The following is an 18,147-nucleotide window of genomic DNA, read 5'->3' on the forward strand; positions in this document are numbered from 1 at the left end:
GAACTGGAATTATTCAAGTAAAACTATATGTCATTCATGTAATAAATAAACTGTGTGGGAAGAGTAAGTTTTATTATGTATTTTCACATAATATTCAAAGGTTGCATAGTCATTGCACATGAACTCAGAAATACCAAGTAAGTTTAAATAGTGTTGGGTGTTTTTAATCCGCGCATGCGCCTTGTGATGCGCGTACAGGATGCATGCGCTTCGTTGTCCGCCAAAACACAAGAAGACAACAACGGGGGTTAGGTTTAATGGAGGCAGGAGCAGCTAAATCATCTTGAAGGTAAGTAATTCAGGGTTTTTACTGCATATGTAACAGAGTTAAAATATAATATGATCCCACTTGCCATTATCACGTATCACTGCAGCTAAATTTCACTATGGTCACTAAACACAACGTACCTGTGGACTTGGGTCATGCACCCTGGGGGTACAGCAGTCAGACCTTGCTGTCCCCTTGGTAAGTGTAAAAGTGAGCTCCACCGTCGTTTTTATTAATTTTCTTAATTTTATTCCAAACGAAGTTTATTTTGTTTATGAAAGGTGTAGCTCCCGAACGGTCGACCAAATTCTTTTAATGTAACGTTGACGGTGGTTTTCTTTATTTAGTTATATAATGTGGCCAGTGCTACATGTGTCGCTAGCTAACCAGCTAACCTCTTTTTATTTTGCACTTACATTAAGACGTGTGTGTGTTTGTGTGTAAACAGGGACTGACTGTATGATTAATCCTTCGTTAGATGCTGTGAATAAATGGCGGATTTGCCAAAATGATGAGATTTTCCTTTGCATAATTAACACAAGGCAACGACAGAGTACACAACCACTACACATAGGAGCGGGGAAAGGAGGAGAACATTTTTTTTCAAATTTTGCAGGGCCTTTAGGTCGGTTTGGAGAGGCCGCGAGCTTCACAGTACCTCACCAAAACCCTGATGCTAATTATTATAAATAAGCTAAAGAGGAAGCTATCGTTTTAGTTATTTTGCAGTGTACTCATAGTTTGCCACAAAGCTAAAATCTTACTGAGACAGACAGTCTATGCATCTGAAGAGCAAACAGAGGACAGGAGAGATGTTCATTCCCACAAAATTTCACTCAGTTTATCATGTTAAATATGATTTAATTAATAGGAATTTCAGATTTGTTTCTTACTGTGGCTGTATATTTATATTCCATACATGAAAATACTTTGTATGTCTCATATTTCAACCAAAAGAACCACCACTTGTTAAAATGATGCATTTACTATATATTTTTTAGTTGTTACAGAGCTACTGATTAGTCTTAAGTATCTGAAATTCAGATTAATTTGTGGGAATTTGAAAGAATTAAAATGATCCATCCAAAAACATTGGCTGTGATAATTTGCTTCCACACGCTTCCTAAGGACCATCACCTTATTTTGATCCCTTCATTTCTAATTCCCTATATATTCTATATTTTGCCTTCATCTATGAAGCCTCATTGTTCTCTATTCTAATTCCGTTTACACTGTTTCAATTTTGATTCTGCATTATTTTTGATACATATGACACAGATCTCTCTCAACAGCGTGAATCTAGAAGAGCAATGCTCTACTGCTTTTTTGAGGAGAGGAACAGAATCACAGTGGCAAAAATGCAGGATTTTCTTAATTTAAGATTTAACATATGTGGAAATGGTTACGATTCTGTATGAAAGATGTGTAATTTTTTAGATCAGAGTGATATTTTCAAATATTTTGATAGCATATTTTCAAAAATTCATTGGTTTGACAGTGGTACAGTTAATTTTGTTTACATGTAGTTTGAATGTAATTTTTCTTGTATTATTTTGTCTTTGTGTTTTTGTCCTTAAGCCCAAAGCAACAACTTGCTACATTTGACACAGTGCCCTCTCAAGCAGCAACTACAGCAAGCTGTGTCACAAGCAAAGCCATCTGGCAATTCAGGTAAAAAAAAATAATTGTGTAGTGCTTTGCACTTCATACGTTGTAAGAGGTTTACTATCATCACAGAATATACATACTATTCCAAATTAAAATGAAGCAGAATATATTTTGAATTGTGAAGTTATCTGTTGCGCCGCATAAAATGTAATGTACACAAAAGTTGAAAGGGCAATCTGATGTTATATCTATTCTAGTGATATGAATATAGCCCAAGAAATGCTGCCTCTCCATTATCCCGGGCATTAAAGTAACTTTGAGTATGATGGATTAATAGATTTCTTTCTATTTTACAGCCTCCACCGGAAAAGTTCTCCTGCTACAGCATTTGATTTGAACTGCTAATGTAAGGTAAATCTAAAACCCTAGGTACCTCTCATTCTTAGTTTTAAGTTGACTTTTATACTGATATGAAAATATAGTTCAGATGAGGTTTGATTTATTTCTGTCTTTATTTTCTAGATTTAAAAAAAGATGAAATTACCTTGTGACCTTTTCCTGTGTTCTTTTCTCTCCTCTTTCTGCCACTCTCCTCTCCTTGTTTCTCTCTTCTCCTCTGCTCTCCTCTCCCATTTTCTCTCTTCTCCTCTGTCCTCTCCTCTCTGCGTGCTACACGCACATCTGTATTATTCAGTGTTTCCAATAATGAGAGACAGGAAATAAAGTTCAGGAATCACTAGAGTTGTGCATAAGGTCCATAAGGCCTGATTTACTACAAGTTGTTTGTTTGTGTAAAAGAGTGCACACTTCAGCTGTTATCGGTACTGTGGAACGAGAACATTTTCAGAATTTGAAAAATTTATTTCAAACTGAATATTCACAAGACACCAAATTCCGCAGCAGACAGTACTACAAGAGTTTGCAAAGGGGTTGGAATAAGTAAAGCCTATATGTTACCAGACCCTAACAACACAAATGCATACACAAAAGAGACAAATACCAACTACATCATCATCATTATATAGGATGCACTCTCTAGTTCCCTGCTACCCCTTTCCTCCTCAATTGGCAGTCTCCTCCTTTTTGTATGATTCAAAGACTAAATTTCTAAACTTAGTGAAATTATTTCAAATGTTTAGGATCGATAGGTATTGAAATAATGATATTTTTGACACTAGTCTAGAACTTGAATAAAAAATGAAGCTGTACTATGCACCGGAACATGGATTCACATATATTTTACAGAATATCAGCAGAGAGGAAGCTCAAGAGGACTAGGCTGAGCAAGTCCTGAGGATCTGTGTCTTCCACACAAGTGAAATTGATGTGTTGATTGTTATTGAAGGGACTGAGGTACTTGACAACTGTGGAAGTGTTGCAAAGGTCTGTCTCCTGCTCATGCCATGAACTTGAGTTACCCCCCAAAAACGAAGTACACTTTTGAAATTTTTAAAAGCTAAACACACACACATATATATATATAGCCTGAATATATAGCCTATATATAGCTTGAGTGCACGTTTGACCCATGAGTTTTCCTTTCAAAGAGGGCGCTAAAAGAAAAATACGGCACACTTGTTTATGTGGCTATTTGTCTATTTTCTTATTTTTCTCTTGTTTTAATGATGTAGTTTTTATTTTAACTTGTTGCACTGTATTAAACATGTGGCCATGTAGAGTGGCTAAGTTTTGGGGACAAAAGAAAAGAAGTGAGATCAGCTTTTTCAAGTTAAACCAGAGGTTCTCAACTGGTGGGTCATGGGGTCATTTTCAGTGGGTCACAGGTGTGAGTGTGGCCATGAAAAGAGCGAGGTGAAATATCGCACTTTTTCCTGTCACGATGCACTGCTTTTTGTAGGATATTACTCATGATACAGGTTTAGAACCTCAGGGCAAAACACTGTTCTTTAAGATGAAATGTTTAAAGATGAAACCAATATAAGCATGTCTTTTAAGATGCACTGAAGGTTCCTGAAGCATGTCATGTTTTTTTATCGAGAGTTTAAGGTTAAATAGCCTATCCAAAAGATAGGCTACGTATGCTCTATGCAAACAATTCCTGAACTTTTCCTTGTGCCTTTAACAAGCTACCTCAAACCCATTTTAGCCACCCTAAAATGAAATTTCTGTCATCTACTCACCCCGATGCCGATAGAAGGACTGAAGTTTGGTCAACATTCATGCTCTTCTCTCATGTTTGTTTCTCACAAAACTGCAGTGAACGGCAACTTGGCTTCAAACATCCAAAAAAATTTCTCCATACTGCTCATCAGAATCAGAAATACTTTAATAATCCCAGGGGGGAATTATTATTGTTACAAACTCCAGCTATACAAACAACATATATATTAAAAACATATTAACAGAAGTATTTACATCTGAAGTAATCCAAGTGACCTGCAGCTTACACATTCCTAGATGTTTTGAAAAAAACATAACAGAATTGTGTTTTGGCTGTGCGTGCTATGCTTTGCTTCCTCTGTTGTGCTGCGTGAACACGGATGGGCTGGCTGGAAGTTAGTAGTGTGGAAGTTAGTAGTGTGGAAGTTAGTAGTGTGGAAGTTAGTAGTGTGGAAGTTAGTAGTGTGGAAGTTTGTGTGCGGCGTTGGAAGGAGCACGCATGGGAAGAGCAGCAGAGCAGACAAAGCTGAAAACACAAGTTTGTAATGTTTTTTTACAAACATCTTGGCATGTGTGAGCTACAGGACACTTGGATTACCTCAGACAAGCAGTATGGAGACATTTTATTCATTATTGATGTAATTTGGACGTTTGAAGCTAAGATACTGCTCACTGCAGTTGAGTGGAAAAACGTCTCTCAAACTAGCAGAAGAAAACAGATGTTAACAAAACTTTACCAATCTTATTGACAAAGGCATGAGTAAATAATAACAACTAATTCATCTTAGGGTGAACTATACCTTGTTATTGTTTTACCATGCAAACTTGCTGGAAAATGTTTCATTGAAAAATATAATTTTTCACTTAAGAAAAATAAATGGGTTGTTAAATTAAACAGTTGCCTCATTTTTTTAAGTCATTCTTTCAATAAACAAAAATATTAAGAACAAAATGTAGGCAATGTAAATGCTACTTAAATATTGTCCAAAAATAAAAGTTAGAAAAAGTATTTAAAAATTACCTTGAAAAGCTAATGGTTTTAGGTGAGATTTTTCAGTTTGAAGCAGTCAGAGTTTAAGTAAAACTTACAAAGAATGAGAGAGTAAAATTCAATAACCATATTAATAAACATCAGTAAATTACCTGAGGTTTGCTAGTAAAAGTAACTTGTATCTGCAAGTGAAGTTTACTTGATGATTGCCCTTGTAGAATTTACTTACAATTTCTAAGTGCAAAAACTTTCCTAGGTTTTCCCAAGTAAATAACACTCAACATTTTTTTCAGTGTGTAAACATTAATCTGGTGCATTATCAAAAATATTTGAGGGTTGCTTTTTGAATAAATTTCAATCAATTTACCACAGAGGTTCTCTGGGAATCTCTTCTATATTCAAGCTAAACTGGTGTATCTAAAATTTCCCTAACCTAATCAAAACAGAATATGTAGATGAATCGGGATCTTGTGAATCAGGAAATCATTGGCGATACCTAGCTTTATAGCTATAGTTTATTGTAATGCAAATTCCTTGTGTCAAGAAAAAATACTGATATGTTAATAGCAATAGTTAAAAGATTAAATATAGATTAAGACTTTAAATGTCTTCTTGTACCTCAGTTTACTGGATATTTAGACAGAGTTGCATTTGAGTTTCATCTAGAGCTGATGACTGCTGCTATCTATCTATATAGTAAAAGAATAGTAAAATGTGTGTATATATATATATATATATATATATATATATATATATACACACACATTTTTACTATTCTTACCTACAATGTACAGGTTTTATACACCTTATGTTTATTGATTTTTGTTTTATTTAGTGCTTAATAGGAAAACAGTAAACAATGAAAACTCAAATAATTACAAATATTCAAAAGAACACTGCATGAATCTATTTTTGGTGATTTAAAGAAAATCTTTCACTTAATGATTCAAAGCAACCTTTTCATCTGTGTTTTATTAAAACACGCAGTTACAGTTTGTCACAATATCTAGTTAGATGAAAAAAGTACTGTCACAGGTAAATCATTTAATAAGTGTATTTATTTTTATTCATGACAAGCAAAGCTCTTAGTTGTCAGGTAACATTGGTAGTTACATTTCCCCCCCCAAAGAGCAGACGTCTACATACACTGCGTATTTTGGACATTTTCAGTCCGTACAGTAAAGGGTTAATAAGTGGTTGGCATGTAAGCCAGTACAATGACAGAAAAATGCGCAACATATTCGGTAAATAGTTCATATTAAACCTGCTCTGCATTATTTCAAAGAATGCGCCAAAGGAAAAATTCAGCAGGGAAAAAAGATGAGGTGTGCAGGTACTGAGAGCTTTCTGTCTGGTCTGTTTAGAACCTGAAAAACACACTTTAAGAATTCTCATGTAAGAGAAAAGAATTAAGATTATAAGAGCAAAGATTACTGTAAACATGTGAACGAGTCCAAAAATGTTATTGATTCTGGTGTCAGAGCAGGCCAGTTTGACAACATAATAGTTGTCACAGTACACTTTGTTAATAATGTTTCCACACAGCTGTAAAGGAGCAGTCAGACCAAACACTACCAAAGCATTGGCAAGAAAAGAGTACAACCATGTTAAAGCAATAAGCATGGCAATCTTTATAGATGTCATACGAGTGTGATATTGTAGAGGATAACAGATAGCAAGATATCTGTCATAAGACATGATGGCTAAGGTCCAAAATTCTGTAAGTGCATAAGAGTACAAACAGAAAATCTGCAGGAAACAAAGAGAAGCAGAAACAGTGTGAATGTCAGAGAGGATCTGAACCAGAAAGAATGGAAACAACCCTGTACTACCATACAGTTCATTTACAAACAGGCTGCACAGAAAAAGGTACATAGGTTCATGTAAGCTTCTGTTCATACAGATAACCACAATCAGCAACAGATTAGCACAAATAATTAACATATATAAAGATATGATAATAATAAAATATAAATATTTGAAAACCCCCGTGTCAAAATAGGCACTTAGTGTGAAAAATGAAACCTGCGTAGCGTTTACCATGATCCTCCTGACTCTGAAAAACAAAAATTATAACATTTTACAAGATAACTTCATCGTGTTACATTTTCGTAAAGGATTTCTGAAAGTTTAGTTAAACCTTTAAATCTTTCTTCAGACTGTGTACAGATAAAGCATTGATCACAAACAATATTCAATCAACAAACAGCAGAGTAATTAATTCCTCATACTTACCATTCCTCAAGTATGTGTTGTAATACTAAAGGTAAGACATTACACATCAGTTTATGACATTGTGTGAATCCTAACATTCATCTGATTCTGTCGGACTGTGAGTCCGTCCTAACTGAGGTGAAACTATGGTTCAACGTCTTTTAACCTTTTCCAGTGAGAAGACGCCCACAGCAGCAGTCTGACCTCATTATCAGAACACCTGCTCATTGTAGCAAGAAGTAGGTGCTTGTTTCTAAGTGATGCTTGAAAAAAATAACACATTTCTGTTTTGCACAGCGCCATGAAACCATAAACATCACTGGCTCTACCCGGTTTGCTGCTTCCTGTTTGGTGCTGGAGGGAGCATTGGTTGTTGACAGCGTTCACATGATTTAACTTCACTAGCAAGACTTCGGATAATATCAAACCGGTTTGATTTGGTGGGAACGTCAAGATGGAAAAAAGACTGACTGGGACTGAGAACTGGAAATTTGCCTCAAGAAAAAGAAACCATTTCATAAATGTTCCAAGCTTGAGGGGAGTGGCAAAATAACTGAAATTGAATTGAAAATGTCAGAATAATCATGAAATATAAATATTTAAATACTCTAGTGTCAAAGTAGGCAGCAAATGTGAAATATGAAACCTGTGTAGAGTTTATCATGATATCCTTTTCGTTCTTAAAGCAATTATTAATTATAATTAAAGTTGCGAGCAGCAATGGACGGGCCCTCGCGCCGCTGCGCGCGTCAGGGTTACCGGCGGATGCCGCTCCTTGCGACCATGCATACCACGCGGCACTCAGACGCCGCAAATCGTCAAGAATGAAAAGAAAAATCCCTGCCGATTTCAACGAAAGCTCACACAAGGCTCTACGTCATACGGTTCATTAGCTGTGAAAAGGGGTGTGGCAAAAGCGTAGGGGGCGGGTCAAACCATCACCAATTAAAAAGGAAGTCTGTGCTGAGTTCAATGATACCTCACATAAGACTCTACCTTAAACGGGTCAAAAGTTATGAAAGGGGGCGTGGCTTAACCATAGGGGGCGAGTCAAACCATCACCAATTAAAAAGGAACTCTCTGCTGAGTTCAATTATACCTCACACAAGACTCTACCTAGATGGGTAAGGTTTTATGAAAGGGGGGGTGGCTTAAGCATAGGGGGTGGGCCAAACCATCACCAATGAATAAGGAAGTCTGTGCTGAGTTCAATGATATCTCACACAAGGGTCTACATGAAACGGGTCATTAGTTATAAAAGGGGGCGTGGCTAACGCATAGGGGGTGGGCCAAACCATCACCAATGCAGAAGGAACTCTCTGCTGAGTTCATTGATACCTCACACAAGGGTCAACCTTAAATGGTTCAAATGTTATGAAAGGGGGCGTGGCTTAAGCTTAGGGGGCGGGTCAAACCATCACCAATTAAAAAGGAAGTCTGTGCTGAGTTCAATGATACCTCACACAAGGGTCTGCATCAAACGGGTCATTAGTTATAAAAAGGGGCGTGGCTAAAGCTTAGGGGGTGGGCCAAACCATCACCAATGAAGAATGAAGTCCCTGCTGAGTTCAATGACACCTCACACAAGACTACCTTAAATGGTTCAAATGTTATGAAAGGGGGCGAGGTCTGAGTAAGTGGGCGTGGTCATATTATAGGGGGCGGATCAGTATCACATGTAGACCACACATTCTGAGTTTCATGTAAATTGGATGATGTTTGTCATATAAGGCAGATTTCCTGATGCCAGGGGGGGGCGCTATAACCAAAAGTCAATTTTGGCCTGTAGGTGTCCTCAGGCCCGGACCCTTGTCAATCGTGAGAAATTTCGGGCAGATACGACAACGTACACTCAAGTTACAACAACTTCTTTGTTCATCGCTAACACTCAAAATGGCCGCCACGCCACGCCCACACCATCTGACGAAAAGTTTTTCTTTTAATAACTTTTCATCGTTAAGGTGTTGGGATGGTACAGACCAAGTTTGAAGTCCATCGGATGAAATCTCTAGGAGGAGTTCGTTAAAGTATAGCACCTTGACTTTTAGGCCTACTTCCTGTTGCCACCAGGGGGCGCTATGACTTTAAGTAAATATCGGCCTTTATTTGTCCTCAAGGTTGGACTCTTATGAATCCTGAAAAGTTTCGAGCCAGTTGGACAATGTACACTCGAGTTACACCCACTTCCTGTTTCAGCGGCGAAATGCACAAAATGGCCGCCCCGCCACGGCCACGCCCTATGACGAAAAGTTTTTCTTTTAACAACTTTTCATCTTTAACATCTTAAGATGGCACAGACCGAGTTTGAAGTTGATCGGATGAAATCTCTAGGAGGAGTTCGTTAAAGTACGACATGTGGAAATGGCCAAAATCACACTAATTTCGAACTTTGAAATAAAAATGGCGGACTTCCTGTTGGGTTTAGGGTATGGCTCCAATGACGTTTTTTGTACATCTTGACATGTTGCATATGTTTACCAAGTTTTGTGAGTCTACGTTAAACGCACTGCAGGGGCTCAATTTTTCTAACTTTCTTGGTGGCGCTAGCGAGCCATTTTTGTGCGCCTATTTCCAAAACCCTTAAAATACGTACATTTTCACCAGACTTGATGCGACCGCCAAATTTGGTGAGTTTTTGAATACGTTAAGCCCCTCAAAAAGGCAATTCATTTGACGGGAAAAAGAATAGAAAGAAAGAATAGAATAGAAAGAAAGAATAGAAAGAAAGAATAGAAACAATAATTCCTTAGGGCCTTCGCCGCTGTCGGCGCTCAGGCCCTAATTACTGGTAAGCCCAAATGGGTAGTGCGGGTAAATTGGGAACGTCTGGAGGAGGCCCCTGTCTGACAGACTTTCCACTCACACATCTGCCTGAGCTTTTCGTGCATCCCTGTGGAGGCTGGGGGCATTGATCCCAAGTGGACAATGTTCAAAGTTTCCATTGGAGAAGCTGCGGCGGGGAGATGTCGTCTTAGGGTCTCAGGTGGTAACCCACGAACACATTCATAAAACGGCCCATATTTGAGCTCTACATAGTTGATTTCTGGCATAAAAAAGTCTCAGAAGTGAATTTAGTAATGGAATATCAGAGATCTGCGTGACCTAGATTCAGAAGGCTAAGCTGACCTCAGGTCAGTTGTGTAGCCTATGCAAATGTTGGGGTGTGACAAAGACTAGAGACTAGAGCCAGATGAGGAGGAGTTGAGAAGTTGATGTCAACTTTTAGCTTTGTTGAGATTCGCCCGTTTTCAGCAGCAGTTTCAAATTGTGACATTTGCAGAGGAAAGAGGTGTCAGTGGGATTTAGAGGTTCTATGTATGTCCTATTTACCCTCCAAACTGTCATTTTTCAACTATGACAAGGTAAAATCGGTTTTGCATTCTATCACCTCTTTAAATATAAATTTTTATAATGCACCAGGTTAATGTTTACATGAGGATTCACACAATGTCACAAACTGTTTTCTACATTGCCTTACGTTAGTGTAGACTTTAGACGTTATATAAGAAAATGGTACATTTGTAAAAATTGTTTACTTGAATATGAATGTTTTTACTTTGTGTTTCTAAGGAACTGAAATAGCATTCATGTAGTGCTGCAACTACCAATTATTTTCACTGTCGATTAATCTGTGGATTATTTTCTGGATAAATGGATTAGTTGTTTGGTCTATAAAATGTCAGATGGTGAAAAAGGTCAATCGGTGTATCCCGAAGATCCAGCTGACGTCCTCAAATGTCTTGTTTTTTCCACAACTCAAATATATTTAGTTTACTGTCACAGAGAGAAAAAACTAGAAAATAATCACATTTAACAAGCTGACATCACACAAGTTCTCAAACCGATTAATCTATTATCAAAATAATTGGTGATTAATTTAATAGTTGACAGCTAATCGATGAATCTTTGCAGCTCTACGTTTATGGTTGTTTAAGGTCTAAAGTATGACACTTGAAAAGTATCTGCACAGCTGCTGTGCATTAACAAGCACCTGATTAGATGTATTAGTTTCCCATGATGATTTTATTCTATTTGAAATATAAAATGCTGTTTCACAAAGATCCGTGAAATAAACTAATACAAAATACATGAAATGTGTTTTTATTGAAAGCAAGGTTTAGTTAGTTTTAAGGCTTTTGACAAAGCTTCCTATAGTTGAATTATTTTGTATTTATTCATCACAGCCTTCGCCTGAACATTTGAGTCTTCTGGCAATGTTTGCCCTGTGAATGTAGATTCTGTTAATCCAAAGATCTGATTTAGAAAACATTTAAATAACGTTTATAAATTATATTTTCTCACAAGTAAAAAATAAGCTTGCCCATGATATATATAATTATAGCCTAGAGCAGTGGGTCCCAACCTTTTTGGTCTGAGTTTCCCCACACAGTCCTGTCAGATGAACTCATGTACCCCTTCATCAATTCACAATGTATGTTCCAAATGTATAACAGGACTGTAATAAAAGGACATATGTTAATTACTTAATACAATTGAACTGTCAATATTAAGGTTGGTTTGGTCAACAGTCGTACTACTACAAACCTTCTAGGCTTCTACTACTTAGGGTGATGGCAAACCGTTTATCCATTAGCGTTTCTTTAAGCCATTACCTTTAGCTAACTATTTTAACCATTAGTTATTTCTACCATTTATTCATCACTTTTAGCTAAACTTCTGTGCTCACTTGCTAACTAGTTTTCACACACTCTTACATAACTGTAACATGTGCTGTTCAGGTGTTACAGTTGACTTCCCGTTAATATGTGGATATGTTCTTCCAATCAAATCATTATTTCTATATTTTCCAATTAGTTTAGCTACTCTAAGATCTTTCCAAGTAACCCCTGGCAACTGCAGAACTACTTTGTGGGATACAAGTACCCCTGGTTGGTAATCACTGGCCTAGAAATCCAGGCAGCCTAGCCTATTTTTCAGTTCTCTCAGCCCTAGCACACCTGAACCAGCTAATTCTCAAACCTTGATCCAACAGAAAGGGCTGGTGTGTTCAAAACTTGACCCGATGGGTGCGTTACTAACTAGTGTTGTCATTACGAATTTTCGTGAAACTAGGTGGGAGATTGTAGCATAGGCCAAAGATGAACAGGCAGCGCTGGGGGCAAAAAACACAGATAAATGTGTTTTTACCACACCTGCTGTCGTAAAGGTCTTTTCTTTACGGTGCTGTATTACCCACTGTAGATTACTTAGTTAGAGTTATCGGGAGATCATATAGTCACGATGAATGTTTTGCTCAGAGAGAAAATCATTCATTTACAATAATAGAATTCAAGTGTAGCATACAGTAACTTAGTCTACTTTGGATGTCTCATGAGCTAAACCAGGTATCACTGTCACTGGGTCACGAGCCAAAGATTGTTGAAGCAACCAATGTAATAATATTTAGATTAATATAGCACATTTCATGAAAACCACAGACGCTCTACCCAGGTAGGCTACAAGGGGGGGTGGGTAGGTCAACACAAACATGGACTAAAAGGGATAAAACATCCGTGCTAAATAGATGGGGGACGTAATTTAATGTTGGTTACTGACGTACAACCACATTGTGCGTTGTAAAATTGTTTTATGAATGAAATAGACATATTTCATACCTGAAGGCCAAGGTCGGAGTGGGTGTTGAATCATTTATAATCCCGTAAGTGTCTCCATCTGGTAAAAGTCCAATCGAGTGTGACTCACGTTATTGCCGTTGTCTTTCACTTTCCCTTTTATCTTTTAGTTGTTCTTCGTTTAATTTGCTTCTTTCCTGTGATGGTCCTGCCCCAGTATCAGCCATAACTACAACAGATAATTTCTAAAATAAAATTAAAATACAATTAGGCCTATATAAAGAAATCTCCTGCTACCATTTACCTAGCTCAGCTGGCTGGATACTAACACAGGCTTTTCTGGTGTTACAAAGAAATCTGTGACCCATCAAAATGTGTTACTGTAGCGCCGTCTACCTGCCACAAAGCATTCTGTGACTTTGCTGGGAAAAAAAAAAATCAGACCCAGACAGAGGTATTAATAAAAACTATATAAAAATCGCGTTCTTTTCACTGTTAGTCTCTAATAGGTCTTTTAAGATCATTGTATGAAAAATTGCAGTGCTTCAGAAACATTAAAAAGTTCCATATAGTCACTTAAAAGTTTTACAAAACAGCTGACTCACTCATTGTTTCAATGGGAAGAATGGTGCTGCTTATTAGGGGTGTGAAAAGAAAAAAAAAAAAAAATCGATTCACATTCGTATCAAGCTCTACCGATTCTAAATCAATCATAGAATTCCAAAGATCAATTCATTTTTTAATCTACTGCAATCACTTGGGAAAAGTACATACATTTCGAATCGTTTTTGAATCAAAAATCGATTTTGAATCGAATCTTGAGCCTAAAAATCTATATTGAATCAAATCGTTGACATTTTCTGAATCGTGCACCCCTACTGCTTATGCTGAGAATGGAGTTACCGTAAACTATTTTATTTTATTATATTACATTGTTCATAATACATAGCCATATTTATTCTGCTGTTATAACAATGCGATATATTTCTTGTCCTGCCTATGCACCACCTCTCTATACTTGTATATCACATTGCACTTTTTTTGCACTTCTGGTTGGACGCAAACCGCCTTTCGCTGTCTTTGTACTTGTACTCTGCACAATGACAATTGAGTTGAATCTAATCTAATCTTTTAGGAGTACTGATCTAGACCATGTTTCTCAGATCAAGTGCAAAAGATATAAACATAACAAAGCAAATATGCAAAAAGATTAAATTGTGCATAACGTTATTTGAAGAGCAAAAACAACTTTAACCTGTCTTGTAGAACCACACACACACACACACACATATTACACGAGAGACATCGTTAGTGTTGATACAGTAAGGGGAGGCATTTATTATTGCTGTTTCATGTATGTAAAACTGAACTAATCTCACACTTTACCACACACCAGACGTTTACAGATCATGCGGATTTTAGACATTTTCAGCCCGTACAGCACTGGGGTAAAGAGTGGCTGGCATGTTAGAAAGTATAACGATAATAAGATGCTCAACATGTTGGGTACACTGCTCATATCAAACCGGCTCTGTATTATTTGGAAAGAACCACCAAAAGAAAAGTTAAGCAGGGAAGCGAGGTGAGGTGTGCAGGTACTGAGAGCTTTCTGTCTGGTCTGTTTGGAACCAGAAAAACACACTTTAAAGATTTTCATGTAAGTGTAAAGGATTAAAAGTAGAGGAATGATGATGGAGATGACAGTGTAACAGAGTCCATAAATGTTGTTCACTCTGGTGTCAGCACAGGCCAGCTTAACAATGGAGTAGTTTCCACAGTAAACTTTGTCAATGATGTTTCCACACAGCTTTAGAGGTGCACTCAAAGATATCAAAACAACAATTGCAAGAAAAGGGAATAACCATGTTAGAGCAATAAGCATGGCAACCTTGTTAGATGTCATACGTGTGTTATATTGCAGAGGATAACAGATAGCAAGATATCTGTCATAAGACATGACGGCTAAGTTGCAAAACTCTACACACACATAAGTATACACACAATAAATCTGCAGGAAACAGAATGGAGCAGAAACAGTGTGAATGTCAGAGAGGATCTGAACCAGAAGGAATGGAAACAACCCTGTACTACCATACAGTTCATTTACAAACAGGCTGCACAGAAAAAGGTACATAGGTTCATGTAAGCTTCTGTTCATACAGATAACCACAATCAGCAAAAGATTAGCACAAATAATTAACATATATACAGATATGATGATGAGAAAATATAAGTATTTGAAAACCCCGGTGTCAAAATAGGCACTTAGTGTGAAAAATGAAACCTGCGTAGAGTTTACCATGATCCTCCTGACTCTGAAAAACAAAAATTATAATACCTTACAAGACAACTTTCTGAAAGTTTAGTTCAACCTTTAAAGCTTTCTTCAGACTGTGTATAGATAAAGCATTGATCACAAACAGTATTCAAACAGGAGAGACATTAATTCTTCATACTTAGCATTCCCCAAGTGTGTGTTGTAATACTAAAGGTAAGACATTACACAACAGTTTATGACATTGAGTCCGTCCTAAATGACCTGAAACTATGGTTCTACGTCTTTTAACCTTTTGAACTGTGGACACGCCCACAGCAGCAGTCTCACCTCATTATCAGAGCACCTGCTCGTTGTGGCAACGAGTACGTGCTTGTTTCTAAGTGATGCTTGAAAAAAATAACACATTTCTGTTCAGCACTTTCTCCACAACCACTGTATCCCGAAATAACTTCCAGAAGGCCCTCAAGCACTTGATATGCAATGCAGCTGTATACTACTTACTTACTTTGTATTTATACTTCAGAAACAAAAACCATTGTCCTACTACATTTATACCTGACAGAGAAATGTTACTGGTTACATTAGAAATTCAGATTTTACTCACAAAACATCACAATTAAAAATAGTAAAATAAGTATTCATTTTCAAGAGATTGGTGGTGTCATGCAAATTCTTGCAAACGGAGGGTATACAATAGCTTGGTCCTACCAGACTCTGGTGTATTAGCCTGGTCCTACCTTCCTTGAAGGTGAGTACTCTTGTTGAAGTTTAAAACAATTGGATCTGTGTTTTACAAGCACTTACATCATTCACAAAGTGATAAAATGTAATTAAAATTAATAAAATTTAGATTCATTTAGAGATTCTGTTGCTTCATTTGAGCATTTCCACTTTTTGAGATACTTTGGCTCTATAAATGTTTCTGAACTGCATAACTTTTTCAGATTATCATTAATGCTTTGAAGAGTAAAACTGAACACCACAAACACAGAAAAAGTTCTAAAGTGGATGAAGTCCAACAGTCACATCAGGTCAAATTTGTTTTATTTATTGAGCCCACAGTCCCAAATTTGAAGTATCCGTCTGCTGTCTAGTACAGAGGATGCAGTGACAGTGAAGTCGTCCATGTAGGCCCTGATGGGGGGCAACTGCACGCTAGACCTTGTTAAAGAGTGCGAAAAGTAGGGCTGGGTATTGTTCGAAAATGTTCGATTCCAGTACCAATACCAATACCGTGACTTGGATACCGGTTCCTGAACGATTCAGTACTCAGCCCTAGCAAAAAGAGTGACTGATATTTTTCACCTGCTGCTAATGCCCTTCTCCAACTGGTGCCAATTTGGTATTACTGGCTCACAGATGTGACTCTCAATCTAAAGTTTTTATAATAATCCAAGATTAGGTCCTTGATCTTGCTGGGAACATGGTGCCGGTTCAGCGTAGCCCCTACCAAGTTGTGTGGTATTGAACCGTAAGCGCTGGCTAGGTTTTAACACAGCACAACCAGATCTCCTTTCCCTTCCGGTGCCTCTCTGATCAACTGTGTGACTGCTCCTGTGTGTTCCAAGCAGCCTGGCATCCCCCGTCTCCCTCCCTTCTGCACTGATGTATACAGTTGTTTTTTGCTGGCAGGAATTCTGTCATCGAGATAAGATGCTGAAGAAAGTCTTGCTTTCGACAATGAGCAAAGAGTTGATCTGAACTGCCCAAGGTTTATGGAATTGTCTTCCTTACACTTCCACACGCCTTTAGCATATCTCCATTGCTTGGCAACAAACCCTCTCCGCCAGATTGTACATAGAAGTTTTCCAGAGGCATTTGAGCCGTTCTAGGCAGCGGTTGTAAACCTTGTAAGGTACTCCCTATCCAGAAGTACGGTTCCATAACTGAGACTGTACGCAGAGGTAAGCCCCACCAGATCTAACTTGTAGCACTCCAACTCCTGCACAAGTTTCGGCTTCTTCCCCCACAGTGAGGTGACCACGTCTCCAGAGCCAGCCTCTGCTGCTTGGGCAAGGAAAGTTGGAAGTCGAGTGTCTGTTATGTAAGCTGCTAAAGTCAATTGAACAGGTGAAGTGAAGATAGCTTACCGGTTAAAAACAGGCTTGCTAGTTAACGAGATGTTAACGTGTTGATGTGTTATGTGTTTTTAGTTGAACTAGACCAGAAAATATCAGGTTAAAACAGATCAGTGATGCTTTTTTGCTCTAATTATTCTCCTTGAAGGTTGCTCAATGTCGCAGTGTTGGTGATGATGCGTTTACATAGCATGCACCGCAATTGTTAATGAGTTTTTTTGTACAAAAGATTTCAAAGTTTTGTTCTGTACAGGCTGCATGAAATGCTATCGTTATCACAGCCTTTTATTCGCAGAGTATTCAATGCACTGATACATTACAATGGCTCATGGGATTGGCTCTCAACATTAGTAGTACAGCATTTAGTAATTGAGTCAAAAGTCACTGAGAACAGTCATACCGAGTAGCGCTCACCGCGACCGTTCTTCACCAACTCTTTCGGTCCAATCGTGCTGCTCGAGGTAGCCCATTTCCTGTTTGATTCTACCACCACTCCAGTGGAGGCGCTAATGAGCTAGATTACTACACACACAGTAATAGAAAACGACCAGCTACACACAACGGAGCATACACCGATCGCGACACACACACAGAACTTCGAAGATGTGTTGTTTTTGACTCTCGGCATGTGGCTGTTGCTACAACCAGAAGAAAAATTTTGTTTCAAAAGAAGTTTGAAGCAGCAAATAAAAAACACCGCTAGCTTAACTATTTAAAAATGGCGGCTTTGTTCAGTACACCCCCATCTGTCGCTAGCAATGATGACGCAGTGATTCGTGACGATTCTCTCCAACCAATCAGTAGTCTGCAGGTTTTCACGTCACCTTTTGGCATCGCCTCAGTTCGCTTGGATCCTCGATGGAGGTGATACTAAAAAAAGTACCTGTTAGCAGGTACCAGCGACTTTTTTCCGTAACGAAAAACCGAAAAAGGCGAGTAGAGTCGAAGCAAGTTGAGCAGGTACCATGTAATGGAAAAATGTTATTAGACTACATTGAACTGTCGCTCCATGTTGT

The 18,147-nt window shown here is 38.0% G+C and overlaps 2 protein-coding genes across 2 annotated transcripts; both read right to left on the minus strand.

The window, feature by feature from the left end:
* Window positions 1-6,080: 6,080 nt before the first annotated feature.
* On the minus strand, window positions 6,081-7,031 carry LOC120545063 (olfactory receptor 11A1-like). Its single transcript, XM_039779057.1, has one exon. It carries the CDS (start codon window positions 7,029-7,031, stop codon window positions 6,081-6,083), a length of 951 nt encoding a protein of 316 aa, XP_039634991.1.
* A 7,119-nt stretch (window positions 7,032-14,150) lies between these two features.
* LOC120545072 (olfactory receptor 11A1-like) lies at window positions 14,151-15,077 on the minus strand. The gene has a single exon (XM_039779067.1). It carries the CDS (start codon window positions 15,075-15,077, stop codon window positions 14,151-14,153), a length of 927 nt encoding a protein of 308 aa, XP_039635001.1.
* Window positions 15,078-18,147: the final 3,070 nt, after the last annotated feature.

The sequence above is a fragment of the Perca fluviatilis genome, chromosome 2 (genome assembly GCF_010015445.1).
Source record: "Perca fluviatilis chromosome 2, GENO_Pfluv_1.0, whole genome shotgun sequence".
Taxonomy (NCBI): domain Eukaryota; kingdom Metazoa; phylum Chordata; class Actinopteri; order Perciformes; family Percidae; genus Perca; species Perca fluviatilis.

What these genes read in the sequence shown, in the direction of transcription:
- LOC120545063 (XM_039779057.1), bottom strand. Translation starts at nt 7,031, where the DNA reads ATGGTAAACGCTACGCAGGTTTCATTTTTCACACTAAGTGCCTATTTT.
- LOC120545072 (XM_039779067.1), bottom strand. Translation starts at nt 15,077, where the DNA reads ATGGTAAACTCTACGCAGGTTTCATTTTTCACACTAAGTGCCTATTTT.